Here is a 14,759-nt window from a genome sequence, read left to right as displayed (position 1 = left end):
GACAGTTGCGAGAGCCAATCAGATCACCAGTTGGAGACAGCAAGGCCTCCAACTGGCCTCACATGGAAGGTGACTTGTACCCGTCCTGTGACTAGATTGTGACTTGATGATGTCGTGTTGCAGTGTTTGCATGTGTTATGAGCCTCCCTGGCCACCGTAGATCCTCACTGGATCATTTCCGGACCAACCACGACTTTTTTCTCCAACATTGTGGCTTAAACTTACATGGATTTTTTTGCGAAAACAACCAATGAAACCACAGATGTTCAGTGAAATTCCAGCACTTATTGCGCTGTTCTCTGCCCCTGCATTTCCCCGGAATCTCCAGCCGCACCTGCTGAAAACCCAGGCCGAGAAAGGGTTTGTTTGCCACGTCCAATCAAGCGATGACCGCAGGCTGAGCCCTCGGTGAGTGCACATGTTTTAGATCTTGATTGTTTTCAGGGTGAATATGTTAATGACGGCTGCTCTGGCGCAGCTGAGTGACTGGACTCAGTAAGAGACACGTCACTTCTGCTGCTGTCAGCAAATTGTGGCTGTCTGGTTGGAACTGTTCCCATATGAAAGTGCACATGAGGGTGTAGAGCAGCTAGAGCAGGCCTGGCCCACCTGAGGCTTCCCAGCCGCATGCGGCTCTTTACAGAATGAGCTGTACGAACTGGCTGTGATTTTGGTCAAGTTGCTATTCAGATGATTGTTTATACAGGAAATAAGAGGAAAAAATAAGAGCTATTCCAACAAAATATCAAAATATTTTTCAAAGACTGTGACATGAGTTTAACTTTGGAACATAAACAATAAACCTGGCAGCACGTGCTCCAAGCCGCCGCCCCCCGGCTCAGAGCACGTTCAATGCCGATGTGATCCACGGTCCTAAGACCGTCATCAGATCCACGATCAACACGATTTAACATGACCTAGTTCCACGTTTCACTTTGCCATTCCCTAAACTAAACGTATGGCATGTGTTTCACCTATTATTCATTGTTGATCAGCGTGGAGTCTGTTTCATTCAGTGGAGTGAAGATGAGACAGTCCAGTCTGCAGCGTCGCTCACAGACTGGACTGATGTTATTGGTGGCACGTAAAAAAAATATATATATATAAAAAAATATAGACGATAGCACACATTTCTAGCGATGCCACTTGATGTTCCGATTTTAAAATGTATGAACTTTAAAAATACATGCACAAGAGACATATGGAAGCGAAGCAGCAACCTTGTGACACACAGGGATGAGCTTTAACCACTATACTGCCGCGAGGTCACGTGACCAGCTGTGTGAGGTGAGCCTTACAGCCTGACACATTTGTAGGATGTGGCTCTTTTCAGCAACACAGTAAAACAATGTGGCTCTTAGCCTCTGACTGGTTGGCCACCCCTGAACTAGAGAAAAGAAACATGGCGATGATGATGACAAAACGTTACAAAGTCAAACTCAGTGGACACAACAGAGAAAAGAGCTCCGAGAAGAAAGAGAAATGGAACTGTCACATCAGAAGAATCACTAAAGTGTCTCTCAACGTGTTTCCAGATCAATAAATATTGATCAACATGTCTGACCTGAGAGTCTCCAGGTGACAGTGTGGACTCTTCAGTCCAGCAGACAGCAGCTCCACTCCTGCATCCTTCAGGTCCATGTTCCAGCTCAGGTCCAGTTGTGTCAGACTAGAGGACGGAGAGCTGAGGACTGAGGACAGAAGGGAACCACTTCTCTCTGACAGTCCACAGCTGTTCAGTCTGTGAAAGAGACGAGTGTCATCAACAAGTGAGACTTTTTCAATCCTCTATTGTGACAAGACTTGAAAGACTTGATGTGAGGAGCCACTGAACTCTTTCCATTCAGAAGATCATCATCACATTATGGTTGGAATATTTGAAGCACTTTTAGATCAGTCAGACAGTGGTGGTCGTCAGGGCCTTCATGACCTTCTCTACTGGCCAAACACAACCAGAAATCAAGGGCATATTTGTCATTTTAATGCATTTTCCACTCTCTCTCTATATATATGTTAAACAGCACGTCCCAGTCTTGTTTTTGTAGGTTGAAGCTTTTATCCAATCAGCATTGAGCTGGTTTGTGTTGCCAGACTGTATGAAATCAGTCCAAGGCCTTCAGCAGCAACAGAGCAGGCGCACGTGCACTCTGGGTGAACGAGCACATATAGTTGAAGGACAGTTGCGAGAGCCAATCAGATCACCAGTTGGAGACAGCAAGGCCTCCAACTGGCCTCACATGGAAGGTGACTTGTACCCGTCCTGTGACTAGATTGTGACTTGATGATGTCGTGTTGCAGTGTTTGCATGTGTTATGAGCCTCCCTGGCCACCGTAGATCCTCACTGGATCATTTCCGGACCAACCACGACTTTTTTCTCCAACATTGTGGCTTAAACTTACATGGATTTTTTTGCGAAAACAACCAATGAAACCACAGATGTTCAGTGAAATTCCAGCACTTATTGCGCTGTTCTCTGCCCCTGCATTTCCCCGGAATCTCCAGCCGCACCTGCTGAAAACCCAGGCCGAGAAAGGGTTTGTTTGCCACGTCCAATCAAGCGATGACCGCAGGCTGAGCCCTCGGTGAGTGCACATGTTTTAGATCTTGATTGTTTTCAGGGTGAATATGTTAATGACGGCTGCTCTGGCGCAGCTGAGTGACTGGACTCAGTAAGAGACACGTCACTTCTGCTGCTGTCAGCAAATTGTGGCTGTCTGGTTGGAACTGTTCCCATATGAAAGTGCACATGAGGGTGTAGAGCAGCTAGAGCAGGCCTGGCCCACCTGAGGCTTCCCAGCCGCATGCGGCTCTTTACAGAATGAGCTGTACGAACTGGCTGTGATTTTGGTCAAGTTGCTATTCAGATGATTGTTTATACAGGAAATAAGAGGAAAAAATAAGAGCTATTCCAACAAAATATCAAAATATTTTTCAAAGACTGTGACATGAGTTTAACTTTGGAACATAAACAATAAACCTGGCAGCACGTGCTCCAAGCCGCCGCCCCCCGGCTCAGAGCACGTTCAATGCCGATGTGATCCACGGTCCTAAGACCGTCATCAGATCCACGATCAACACGATTTAACATGACCTAGTTCCACGTTTCACTTTGCCATTCCCTAAACTAAACGTATGGCATGTGTTTCACCTATTATTCATTGTTGATCAGCGTGGAGTCTGTTTCATTCAGTGGAGTGAAGATGAGACAGTCCAGTCTGCAGCGTCGCTCACAGACTGGACTGATGTTATTGGTGGCACGTAAAAAAAATATATATATATAAAAAAATATAGACGATAGCACACATTTCTATCGATGCCACTTGATGTTCCGATTTTAAAATGTATGAACTTTAAAAATACATGCACAAGAGACATATGGAAGCGAAGCAGCAACCTTGTGACACACAGGGATGAGCTTTAACCACTATACTGCCGCGAGGTCACGTGACCAGCTGTGTGAGGTGAGCCTTACAGCCTGACACATTTGTAGGATGTGGCTCTTTTCAGCAACACAGTAAAACAATGTGGCTCTTAGCCTCTGACTGGTTGGCCACCCCTGAACTAGAGAAAAGAAACATGGCGATGATGATGACAAAACGTTACAAAGTCAAACTCAGTGGACACAACAGAGAAAAGAGCTCCGAGAAGAAAGAGAAATGGAACTGTCACATCAGAAGAATCACTAAAGTGTCTCTCAACGTGTTTCCAGATCAATAAATATTGATCAACATGTCTGACCTGAGAGTCTCCAGGTGACAGTGTGGACTCTTCAGTCCAGCAGACAGCAGCTCCACTCCTGCATCCTTCAGGTTGCTCCAGCTCAGGTCCAGTTGTGTCAGACTAGAGGACGGAGAGCTGAGGACTGAGGACAGAAGGGAACCACTTCTCTCTGACAGTCCACAGCTGCTCAGTCTGAATAAAATGAAGAAGGAAATCAAACGTTCATGTCCAGTTCACATGAGGGCTGTAACCAGATCAGATTTGTGCTTGACGATTATCGCGGGCAAAACACGTCACGCTAACGATATGATCACGACATGGATCAAAATGTGAAGAACGATTCTGCAGTCAGTGAAATCCATGTGTAACTTGATGCTGTGTGTTTCCTCTCCAGGTGCCAAAGGAAAGAACAGCCTCTCCACTCCACTGCTGTCATCACTGAGGTTTCCAAATGAAGACCTGACTGGAACACTTCCTTTCCCTGCTCATACAACTCACTCTCTCTGCTGTCCAAAATCTTCAGGCTGCTGAAGGCCAAGCTTGGATTTCCCCCCTTTCCAAGCTCCATGAGCTCAGCATTGTTTTGGAGAGGAACACAGTGTCTCCTAGTGAGGACTGTCAGAGTCTCAGCCTCTTCCCTGCACCAGGAGTCAGCGCCTCACTTCCCCTCTTTGGAGGCTCAACACTTGCTGGTTCTGGTGTCGCTTCAGTCGGTGATGGAGCCGTTTACACGACATTGAAAATTCATTTTTTAATATCGCGAGGATCATCAATAGCGGTACATGGCTACAGCCCTAGTTCAGATCATCAGAGATGTTTCAGTGTTTGATCCACTTACTGGACTTTCTTTGAAGCCTGGACCACTGGCAGCAGCCTCTCAAGAGCCTCCTCTGAAGCAGAGTATTTCCTCAGGTCAAACACGTCCAGATCTTCCTCTGAGGACAGTAAGATGAAGGCCAGGGTGGAGCACTGAGCAGGAGACAGTTGATCTGTGGAGAGAGCTCCTGATCTCATCTGCTGCTGGACCTGCTCCACTAGAGAAGTGTCCTTCACTTCACTCAGACAGTGGAACAGATTGATGATTCTCTCTGGAGACACTTTCTCACTTATCTTCTCCTTGATGAGCTCTGCTGTGTTCCGATGGGTCCAGGATCTACTTCCTGTCTGTGTCAACAAACCTGGAAGGAGCCTCTGGCTGGTCTGCAGAGAAAGACCCAGAAGGAAGCGCAGCAACAGGTCCAGATGTCCATTTGGACTTTCTAAAGCAACACTTGTTGCTGACTGGTAGAACTGTTTGATGTGACGTCTGAAGATTTTTGCCAGTTTGGATGTTTGCTGCGAGTCGAGCAGGTTGACTCCCGAGTTGAAGAACTTCAGGTGGACGTGAAGAGCAGCCAGAAACTCCTGGAGACTCAGGTGGATGAAGCAGAAGACCTTCTCCTGGTACAGTCCTCTCTCCTCTCTGAAGATCTGTGTGAAGACTCCTGAGTAAAGTGCAGCAGCTGTGATGTCGATGCCACACTCTGTGAGGTCTGACTCATAGAAGATCAAGTTTCCTCTCTGCAGCTGCTCAAAAGCCAGTTTTCCCAGTGACTCCATCATCTTCCTGCTCTCAGGATCCCAAACTGGGTCGGTCCCAGCTCCTCCATGGTACTTGAGCTTCTTGACTTTGGCCTGAACCACCAGGAAGTGGATGTACATCTCAGTCAGGGTCTTGGGCAGCTCTCCGGTCTCTCTGCTCTTCAACATGTCCTCCAGAACTGTGGCAGTGATCCAGCAGAAGATGGGGATGTGACACATGATGTAGAGGCTTCGTGAGCTCCGGATGTGAGACATGACGGTGGTCTGCTCCTCATCTCTGAACCTCTTCCTGAAGTACTCCTCCTTCTGGAGGTCAGTGAACCCTCTGACCTCGGTCACCATGTCCACACACTCAGGAGGGATCTGATTGGCTGCTGCAGGTCGTGTGGTGATCCAGAGCTGAGCTGAGGGAAGCAGCTTCCCCCTGATGAGGTTGGTCAGCAGGACGTCTACTGAGGTGGACTCTGTAGCTGCTGTCAGGACCCGACTGTTGAAGTCCAGAGGGAGTCGACACTCGTCCAGACCGTCCAAGATGAACAGAACCTGGACTCCTTCAAAGCTGCTGAGTCCTGAGTCTTTGGTTTCAGGAAAGAAGAGATGAACAAGTTCCACCAAACTCAACTGCTTCTCTTTCAGCAGGTTCAGCTCTCTGAAGGTGAAAGGAAACACCAGCTGGAAGTTGTGGTGGGCTTTGTCTTCAGCCCAGTCCAGAGTCAGCTTCTGTGTCAGGAGGGTCTTCCCAATGCCAGCCACGCCCTTCGTCAGCAGGCTCCTGATTGGTGGGTCTGTGTCAGGTGAGGCTTTAAAGAGGTCTTCTGCTCTGATGGTAGTTCCTGGTCTGGTCTGCTGCCTGGTTGCTGCTTCGATCTGTCGGACCTCGTGCTCCTGGTTGACCTGCTCTGTGCCCCCCTCAGTGATGTAGAGCTCTGTGTAGATCTGATTCAGAGGGGCAGAGTTTCCTGCTCTAGCGACCCCCTCAGACACACTGTGGAACTTCTTCTGCAGGCTCCTCTTCAGACGCCCTGCACACGCTCCAGCACCACTTCCTGAATGAAGAGAGAAGTCACATGATCAGAAGATTCTAGAAGGCAAAACTTGAAGATATCAACCGATTGAATGTTCAAATCCTCTTACTGCTCCAAAGAACATCAGCAAGATTCTCCTCCTTCATGTTCCTCAGGAGGTTGATGTCAGTCTCCTCAAACAGCTGAAACACAAACATGTGACCTGATCATGTGACTGATAAAATCTACTGACCTCCAGAGGTCACCAGGATCCTGCTCCCAAATCCCCTGAAGGGAGGCAGGTCTAAGTCCAAGTCAAACATGGACCTGCTGGAACTGTGTCGTGGTCAGGTCACAAACGAGGTCTCAGTTTCAGCAGACTCACGGTCACATGATGTCAAGAGAGTCAACATCTTCAGCATCAGTCAGAGCAGTAGAAGAGCTTCAGTCCAGACTCTTCTCCAAACAGGTCTAGTTGTCCAGAGCTTCCATGAAGCAGCAGAAGCAGCTGACTGGTGAGTTAGCAGCTGTTGGAGTTAGTAGGAGGAGCTAACACTTGAACGTACCTGCAGTGTGGAGTCCAGATCTGTCTGATGCTGCTGGACACACTGGAGACTGAGAACATCTGAGGGCTGCTGATCCTCCCTGTGAAGAACATCAAAGGGAGGCAGTGAAAAGACTCTCAGTGTTCAGAGCCAGACTCCATGACTCTCATGTGCAGCTCACAGTTGATGGAGCACATTTGATTCCAAACTCTTCACCCTCTTCAGTCATGTCAACACTCTTTTATTTGCGCACTCTTCTGCTTGTCAGATGAAGGAGACAAACCAAGACTCCAAAACCAAACCAAGACTCAGAGTGAAGGAGCCTCAGAGACCTTTGTTCAGACCCAACAATCCCATCAGTGGAGTCACAGAGGGACAGAAGAGCTCACCTCTCTCCTGAAGACTCTTGTCCACCTTTGAAGTTCAGAGGAGGCTCCATCGACCTATCACTCAGAGACTGACAGCTGAGTTCAGACTCTTCTGGTTTCTCCTGATGGATCCTGATGGAGACACAACTCTGATCAACACTTCAACCATCTGACCATGTCATGTCCTCTCAGTGTTGCTCCTGCTCTGTCTCTCACCTGCTCCTCCTCTGATGCTCCTGTCCTCCTCTGAAGTCCATAAGTCTTCCCATAGACGCGTCACTCTTCAGAGACTGACAGCTGGGAGCAGGTCCAGGTCTGTGTCCTCGTCCAGCAGCGTCTGATGTGAGTGGCTTTGATCTGAACACACAGAAGTTGCAGTGTGGAAATGATTTCAAGTGTTTGGAGCTCTGACAGGAGAACTGATCTTCTCACCTCTCAGCTCTGGTCTGGCTGCCATGGTCCTCAGCTCTGGGTAATTTAGAGGGAGGAGCTCCCTCCTGTCTGTCCACACCTTCACACCAACACAACAGCAGCATCACTGGTGCTTCTTGTCAACAAGCAAACTTCAGTCATCAGGGTCAGGCTCAAACTCTCTTCGGTGATCAGATCCACGTTCACTGACTGAGAGCAGAGCAGCTGCTGCTGTTCTTCACATGACGTCATGTGTCTGGCCTGCCCTCAGGTCTCAGCCTCTCCAACATCTGTCTGATCTTCATTATGATCGGACCTTTCCTTCAGAGTCCACTGATCCAACTGTCTCTACTGACCTCACCACGGTTCCATCTGTCACTTGATCAGAGTTTCAGCTTCAAGACCACATGACTCACACAATCTCCACCAGTCTCTTCACATGTTTGAGTCTCACACTTGATGTGGGAGACTGTGTCTCCACCTCCAGAGTTTTCTGCTCAGGATGTGAAGGAAAACAGATTTCCAGTGCAACAACCTTCAACATGTGTCAGAATGTTGAAGAAACAAGTGACTCAGTTGATCACAACAGACGACGTCTGTGGGACCAAATCTGAGGTGCAGCCTTTCAAAAGTCTGATATCTATTGTGTTCAGGAACCAAAGCCAAATCAATATTGTCTATTGAACCACCTCTAACTCTCCTTCTGTTTCCACATGTCTGTGCTCATGTTGTTTTCTTTCACATCTAGAGAGCGACACGTTTGAGGAGGTCAGATCAGGACACCGTCATAGAGCAGGAGCTTCTCTGGAAATGACTTGTCGCCCAGTGCAGTGGAATATTGGAGGGAAAAGACACCATTCAATGGCGCCATTCAGCCCTGCATGTTCATGTTTGCTGCCTTAGTTCACAATGTTCCACTGCACTGGCCCACGACTCATTTCCAAGGGAGAGAAGCCACTTGGATGCTCAGTTTTCTGACCACCTCAAATGGACTTTTCCACACCAAGAGATTTGGCCACAAGATGGCGCCATCGTCGGCTGTTGATTTGGGTCACGTCACAGTTTCCTGATCAATCTTCCTCAGAGAAACACTCCAGTCAACAAGTGCGTCTTTACTCGGATCCTCGAATGTCAAAGGTGACGTCAGACTCATGAGGCTCAAGTCAAACCAAGTCACTGACCTGTGAGTCTCGGGTCCATGTCGGAGCTCAGTTGTTCCGGTCCAAAGTTGTGAACTCAGATTGTGTTCGATGTCGGTGTGTTGATCCACAGCAGTGAGTCCCGTGTGTGTGTGTGTGTGTGTGTGTTCCACCACCGCCTGGATGATCGGAGCTGGAGAGACTGGAAATATTGGAGTGAAAAACAGCCTTCAGATCAGACGGGAACCGCACCCTCTGGTTCAGCGCGTCTCTTACTTTCACTTTCGACCCCCTCCCCCACCCACTCGTCACCCGGAAACAGCAGCCCCACTGTGGGAGGAGATCAGCGCCATCAGGACAGTGATCGGTGAACTGAACAAATCAAAAATTTAAACATTGAAGTTTTCAATTCAGCGTTGTAAAATGTAATGTTTTTATATGTTGAATTTAGCAATCAGTATATTTAGAGGTTGGATTTGTTTTTAACTGAATTCAATTCATTTTATGATTATTTTATAAATCAGTCTTTTTTATTGATGTCATTTGTAGCCTTTAAAAAATCCAAGACACCGTGGCTGCAGCCTGGAGAACGGGGCGGAGCTCAACATCGAGCTCAAGCCTTCTGCCCACGACATGCACCTGGCATGACACATCAGGCGGGAGAAAACCGACCAACAGACACAAATAAAAATAGCATTGATCGTCACTAACTGTGTACTCGAGGAGAGACATGTTCATCTGTGAAATGACCATTTAAAAAGAAGCAACTAACGCAGTAACAACGCAGACGGTTTTTATAGCACCATCCAGCGGTACCTTTTAGAACTGCACGTTATTTGAGCAACGACTCGATTTTTTTTTTATTTACATGACGATGACAGGTGGACAGAACAGATAATTCAGCCTTAGTCTGAAAAAAGACTTCTGTGTCACTCAAATTACAGTGTACGTGGTTTTGCTGTACAAAAATGTACAATAATAATAATATAGAACAGTAAAGTCAGCAAGTTAGAGTTCGAGTCTAATGTGTAAAAATGGGCAGATCCACAAATATGGACTGAGTCTTTGCAGTTCACGGTACAGGGGCCTTCAATATGACTGTCAACCATCAAATGTGCCCCTTTATAGGTGCAGAATGGCCAAAGTCCAGGGCTGCATTCTTGTTTCTTTGGGCTCACAGCCAATCTGCCAAGTGTAATGTGTCTCTGTAGAGACAACAAAATGAGCAGACAGAGTCACGCTGAACAAATGCAACACATGTCAGACTTTATAACAAGGCTCCACCTTTTCATCATGAAGACGTCATTGATTCTGACAAATGTGTATCTTGTTACACAACTTGTCACATGTTCAATGTAACGTATAAACATTTTTGCCAGACGCATAACTCCTGAATGTGATGCTAGGTTGTCATTACACTCTAAAATATTGATCATGAGACCAATAAAATGACACATTTAACATCGGGCGACGTTGCCTGAGAAGCGCGGCATCACAACGATATAATACGATATGATCAGGGAACCTGTTAAGAACATATTCAATGGTGAGGGGTCGTTCTTTGAACCTCTCTTCAAAATGAGCTAAGAACTACGAGTCATCTCAAGGAACGACTAGTTCAGCGCAGATACAGTTTCCTCACGTCACCGTCATTTGTGTTTTATTTTGAAAGGCGCTGCTGGAATTGGAGTCTTGTCATTCACTTCCCTTGAGTAATGAACAAGGCTTCATCGTCCGCTGTAGCTCCAACAGAAGCGCTGGCTCCCTCTGCTTTGTTGTTGTTGTTGGCTGAATAGTTCCTCAAATATGAGTGAGTGGCTGGATGATGATCAAGAAGATGCTCCAGGTAACACGTCTTTCCTTCATGATGAGTAACTTGATGAGCTGGCCCACAATTGTGATTGTGGCACGCAGAAGGATGAGCGGGACCACGTGGTCATCGGGGTGAGGGACAAACAAGTGTCTCAAAAACGACCAATGAAAAGTGAGCTGGCGCTGCGCACGGCAACAGAGATGAGCAGTTAGTCCAGTCTCAGAAGGTGCAAAGTGTGGACAACATTCAAGTCCTGAAAAAGAGGGCACAAGAGAAAACTGTAGAAAACCAGAGAAAGGTGCAGAATAAAACAAAGGTCACGGGTACAAGATGTGGTCGGAGTCATGACGGTGAACTGTGCCCTGCAAGAGCACAGGAATGGCTGAAGTGGAACCAGACTGGACACTTTGCTGCTGGGTGTGGCACAGAGGCCATAAGAGAAATAACAGAGACAGACACAGACCAGAGTTGATTCTTAGGATCAGTGGAGAACACGGCAGTCTCCTTTAAAATGGACTCTGGTGCAGACTCCTCCGTGATGTCAGAGGCAACATATGGGGGTGATAGAGAAAGTCACAGATCCAACAGAGTGGTGCGCCCATGGTTCCTGTTGTGGAAACCAATGGAAGAAATACGTGTGGACGTGAAAAGACTCTCTGAAAATGTCAAAGGTGTGGATGATATGATACTTCCCAAGCTCACCAAGAGTACAGTGTTCTCCAGTCTCCATGCGGAAAGTGGGTTCTGCTGGAGGAAAACAGCGCTCGCCTCACCACATTCACCACACCACTGGGTAGGGACTGTTTTAAACGGTCACCCTCTGGTATCACTTCTGCACCGGAGATTTTTCAAAGAGAAATGTCAGAGGTGGTGCAGCAACATGAGGGCACCGTGGTATATATGGACCACACACTGGTGTTTGGAGAAACACAGGAGGTGCACGATCAAAGACTCAAGAGGCTCCTTGAGACAAGTCCTGACCAAAGGTGGCATTTCCCCAAACCCAGAGCCAGTCAAGGCCATAACAGCGCTGGAGCCACCCAGAAACATCAGTTGAACTGAGAAGATGTCTGGGGATGGTGAACTCTCTCGGGAGATATCTACCACACTTGTCCACAGTGCTGCAGCCTCTGAATGAATGAGTCAAATCTGCGAACAGCTGCTGTTGGGGCAAACAGCAAAAGCAGCTTTCATCGAAGTGAAAGAGTGCATCTCCTCCGCTCCAGTTCTGGAGGTCATTGACCCAGCCAAACCAACAGTAGTCAGAGCAGACGGCAGCAGCAGCCATGGGCTCGGGGGAGTCCTCATGCAGAACCACGGTGGAACGTTGACGCCTGCAGTATCAAAGACAGGACCAGGAGTGATGAGGAACGTCCTCAAGCATGTCCACGATGGTTGGCCTGATCATCTGAAGAGTGGAACACCTCGGCTCAGTTAGTGAAGGGGATGGGCTTCTGCAGTCTGTGATCCCTGAAAGAATGAGAGCAGAGATATGAGAAAAGATGCACCAGGGCCACCAAGGACTGACAAAGTGCAGAGAAGGTGACAGAGGAGCAGTGGCCTGATCTGCCAGAGCTAAACACAACTATGAGACAGTTTATAATCACAGACACTCCACCAAACTCCTGCCACCACTTCATATTGGTGGTGAAGTGAGGCTGAAGACTGATGGAGAGAAAAGTTGGACAACCACTGCCACAGTGCAGAGCCAAGAGATGACTCCACACTCATTCACACTGCAGACTGAAGGAGGAGACACGCCCAGGAGGAACCGGCGCCACATCCAGCGAGTGACCCGGCAACCATCTCCTCCTCCACAGGAACCTTCTCAGATGACAGCCCAGCAGGAATGCAACACCACCGTAGATGTTTCTGTGGAGCCCATTTCTGACATCAGGGAGGCGACCAGATTCTTGACAAAGTTTGAAGGATTCCCTTGATGCTCTGCAGCACCTCTGCCTCTGCTCAGCAAAATGACTTTGGAAGCAGCCAGTATTGAGCATGTTATCACCTTGGTAAAACGTGGCGCAACATCTGATACTCAAACGTGTTACGACTTACCTTTCAGCAGTCACTTCATAGGGTTGAAGAATGCTGACAATCTCCGTGGCCATTTTCCACTCATCTGGAGTCAGTGTTGGCAGAGAGGCGTTCATGAGCGCCAGAGTGGAGATGAGAGGGTTTTTCACCTCAATAAATCGCTGCCACATGGAAAATGTTGAAGTCCACCGTGTGGCCACGTCCTGCTGTTGTGCATTCTTCCCTCAGTGGTGATATTTTGCTGAGCTTTGACTTGTTTAGATGGTGTCAAACACCAGGCCAACTCTTCAAGATGGTTGAGACTGGGCCTCATGATGAGTCATATGGTTGTGATGCATGAATCTAACTCAGGCATCAGAAGCTCTGAGGTTGTGCTGGTTGGACATTGATACCATGCAATGATGTCCAAACACTTCTGCAAACAGAAACATTTTGTCAAAATGGTTTAACATCATGGTACGTCTGACACTTTGTTTGATTTGTAAAATGTTCAATGTAAAGTCAGTCAAATGGACGTTTAAATCCAACTGAAACTACCATTCAATCGCAGGGTTCCATGTCACCAGTAGGTGGCGAAACTAAGAACTGTAAGACTCAAAAAAGATTGTTTTTACTGAATGAGATTCAATGAACTGAGTCACTAAAATGAACTGTTTTGCCCATCACGACGCAACAGCATCATGAGACTTGCTTTATTTTCTTTCAAAGATCTTTTCATTGGATTTTCACTCATTAAACAAATTCTCACCAAAAAATATTAGATAAAAGTCACTCTTGATAATACGGGCGATAACTTTTGTCATGACTCCAGGTGACCATGTTTTATAACAGTAATGACACAATAGAACAGAAGCAGACTTTCCACACCTGGTTAACAAGAAGAAAAGAAACTGTTTACCAGTGACAGAGAAAAGAGAAGCACAGAGTTCCACCTTCGCACTCATCTTCCAGTGACTCTAGCACTGCTGTTGTTGGTTTATCAAAAAAAAAAAAAACGCTTCCAAGACTTCCACATTTGATAAAACTTCATGTCAGAACCTCGCAGGGAGCAGCTCATCTTTTCAAGTTTCAAATTGAACCCCACATCTCAGACCCAGTGTGACTGTGAGGGTGGAGCATCATCCTTCCACTTCAAAAGTAGGAACCTTCTCACCAGCAGAGCAGTAAAAGCTGCCACTTTTTCTCCCCCGACTGGAAGCTGAATACCTTCTGGAACACTTCCAAACAGTGCAGTAAAGAGGCTCCATTCCAACTGGACTGGAGAGAGGGCCTCAAAAATATGACTCCAATAAACTGGTGAGTCAGGACAGGTGTTGCTTCTGCTGACTGACACCTCCCACATTCAGGATCCATCTCAGGATGGATTGTAGCCAGTTTAGAGTTGGACAGATGAGTCTGATGTACAGCCTTGAGTTGAAGTCACGAGTGTCTGTCACACATAGAAGATGAATGGAGCTGCTTCAAAACCTTCAGCCAGGTTTGCTCTTCTGTTGGGGTTTGGAGCTCGGCCTCCCATTCTGTTCTCATGCGGGATGTGGAAGTTGTGCATGTGATGACATCAGATCCAAAATATTTGAGACGGAACCTTTGGCTTTTGGGTCGGCTCTCATGATAATGTCAATAATTGTGTTCTCTGGATTTATTTTTTTAAACAATATTTTTATTGACACAAAACAGCAAAAATATATATCTCAATGATCGATATCTTTTTTTTTTTTCTATTTCCCCCCCAACAGTATTCAACAAAGAAATTATGTCAACAACATCGCAATAAAAAATAAGTAGATAGCTAAATTAAGAAAAGAAAAAAAATAATAAAAACAAGAAAACAAAACAAAAGAAAGAAAAACAGTCACACACACACACAATAAAAAAAATCACCTCTACTGCGTGAGAACCCTAGTCTTGTATAGAAGACACTGTGAAACATATCAACAATATCGTATGAGGGGAGATTACAGTCTGGTTGCAGCGTGGCTGATAAAGGGGAGCCACATCTTATCGAACTTGTCAGAGGAACTTCTTAAAAGAAAACAAAGTTTTTCCAATTTCAAATGTTGAAGAACACCTCGTAACCACCATTTATAACTGGGAGGACAAGAATTTTTCCAGCTTAACAACATGAGTCGACGGGCAA

At 46.8% G+C, this 14,759-nt stretch overlaps 2 protein-coding genes across 2 annotated transcripts in view; both read right to left on the bottom strand.

Annotated features, from left to right (window-relative positions):
• Positions 1–14,759, bottom strand: part of LOC128752751 (NACHT, LRR and PYD domains-containing protein 14-like) — a 66,271-nt gene that overhangs the window by 31,398 nt on the left and 20,114 nt on the right. Inside the window, exon 10 of the mRNA XM_053854347.1 lies at positions 1,565–1,741. Coding sequence (XP_053710322.1) covers positions 1,565–1,741 — 177 coding nt within the window. The remainder of the gene's footprint in view (positions 1–1,564; positions 1,742–14,759) is intronic.
• LOC128752756 (NLR family CARD domain-containing protein 3-like) lies at positions 1,642–9,045 on the bottom strand. The gene is made up of 8 exons (XM_053854355.1): positions 8,812–9,045; positions 7,652–7,730; positions 7,436–7,576; positions 7,241–7,351; positions 6,873–6,951; positions 6,437–6,509; positions 4,560–6,348; positions 1,642–3,913 (listed from the first exon to the last, which is right to left on the bottom strand). Exons 1-8 carry the CDS (start codon positions 8,828–8,830, stop codon positions 3,712–3,714), a joined length of 2,493 nt encoding a protein of 830 aa, XP_053710330.1. The 5' UTR covers positions 8,831–9,045; the 3' UTR covers positions 1,642–3,711.

Source organism: Synchiropus splendidus, chromosome 1 (assembly GCF_027744825.2).
Source record: "Synchiropus splendidus isolate RoL2022-P1 chromosome 1, RoL_Sspl_1.0, whole genome shotgun sequence".
Classification (NCBI taxonomy): domain Eukaryota; kingdom Metazoa; phylum Chordata; class Actinopteri; order Syngnathiformes; family Callionymidae; genus Synchiropus; species Synchiropus splendidus.
The sequence above is the reverse complement of the archived record's forward strand: the minus strand, read 5'-3'. Positions and strand labels throughout refer to the sequence as shown.

Excerpts from the sequence above, each read along its gene's own strand:
- LOC128752756 (XM_053854355.1), bottom strand. Across the intron at positions 6,510-6,872 it reads ATCTGGACTCCACACTGCAG|CTGTTTGAGGAGACTGACAT; the intron begins GTACGTTCAAGT and ends TTTGTGTTTCAG. Across the intron at positions 6,349-6,436 it reads TGCTGATGTTCTTTGGAGCA|GAAGTGGTGCTGGAGCGTGT; the intron begins GTAAGAGGATTT and ends CTCTTCATTCAG.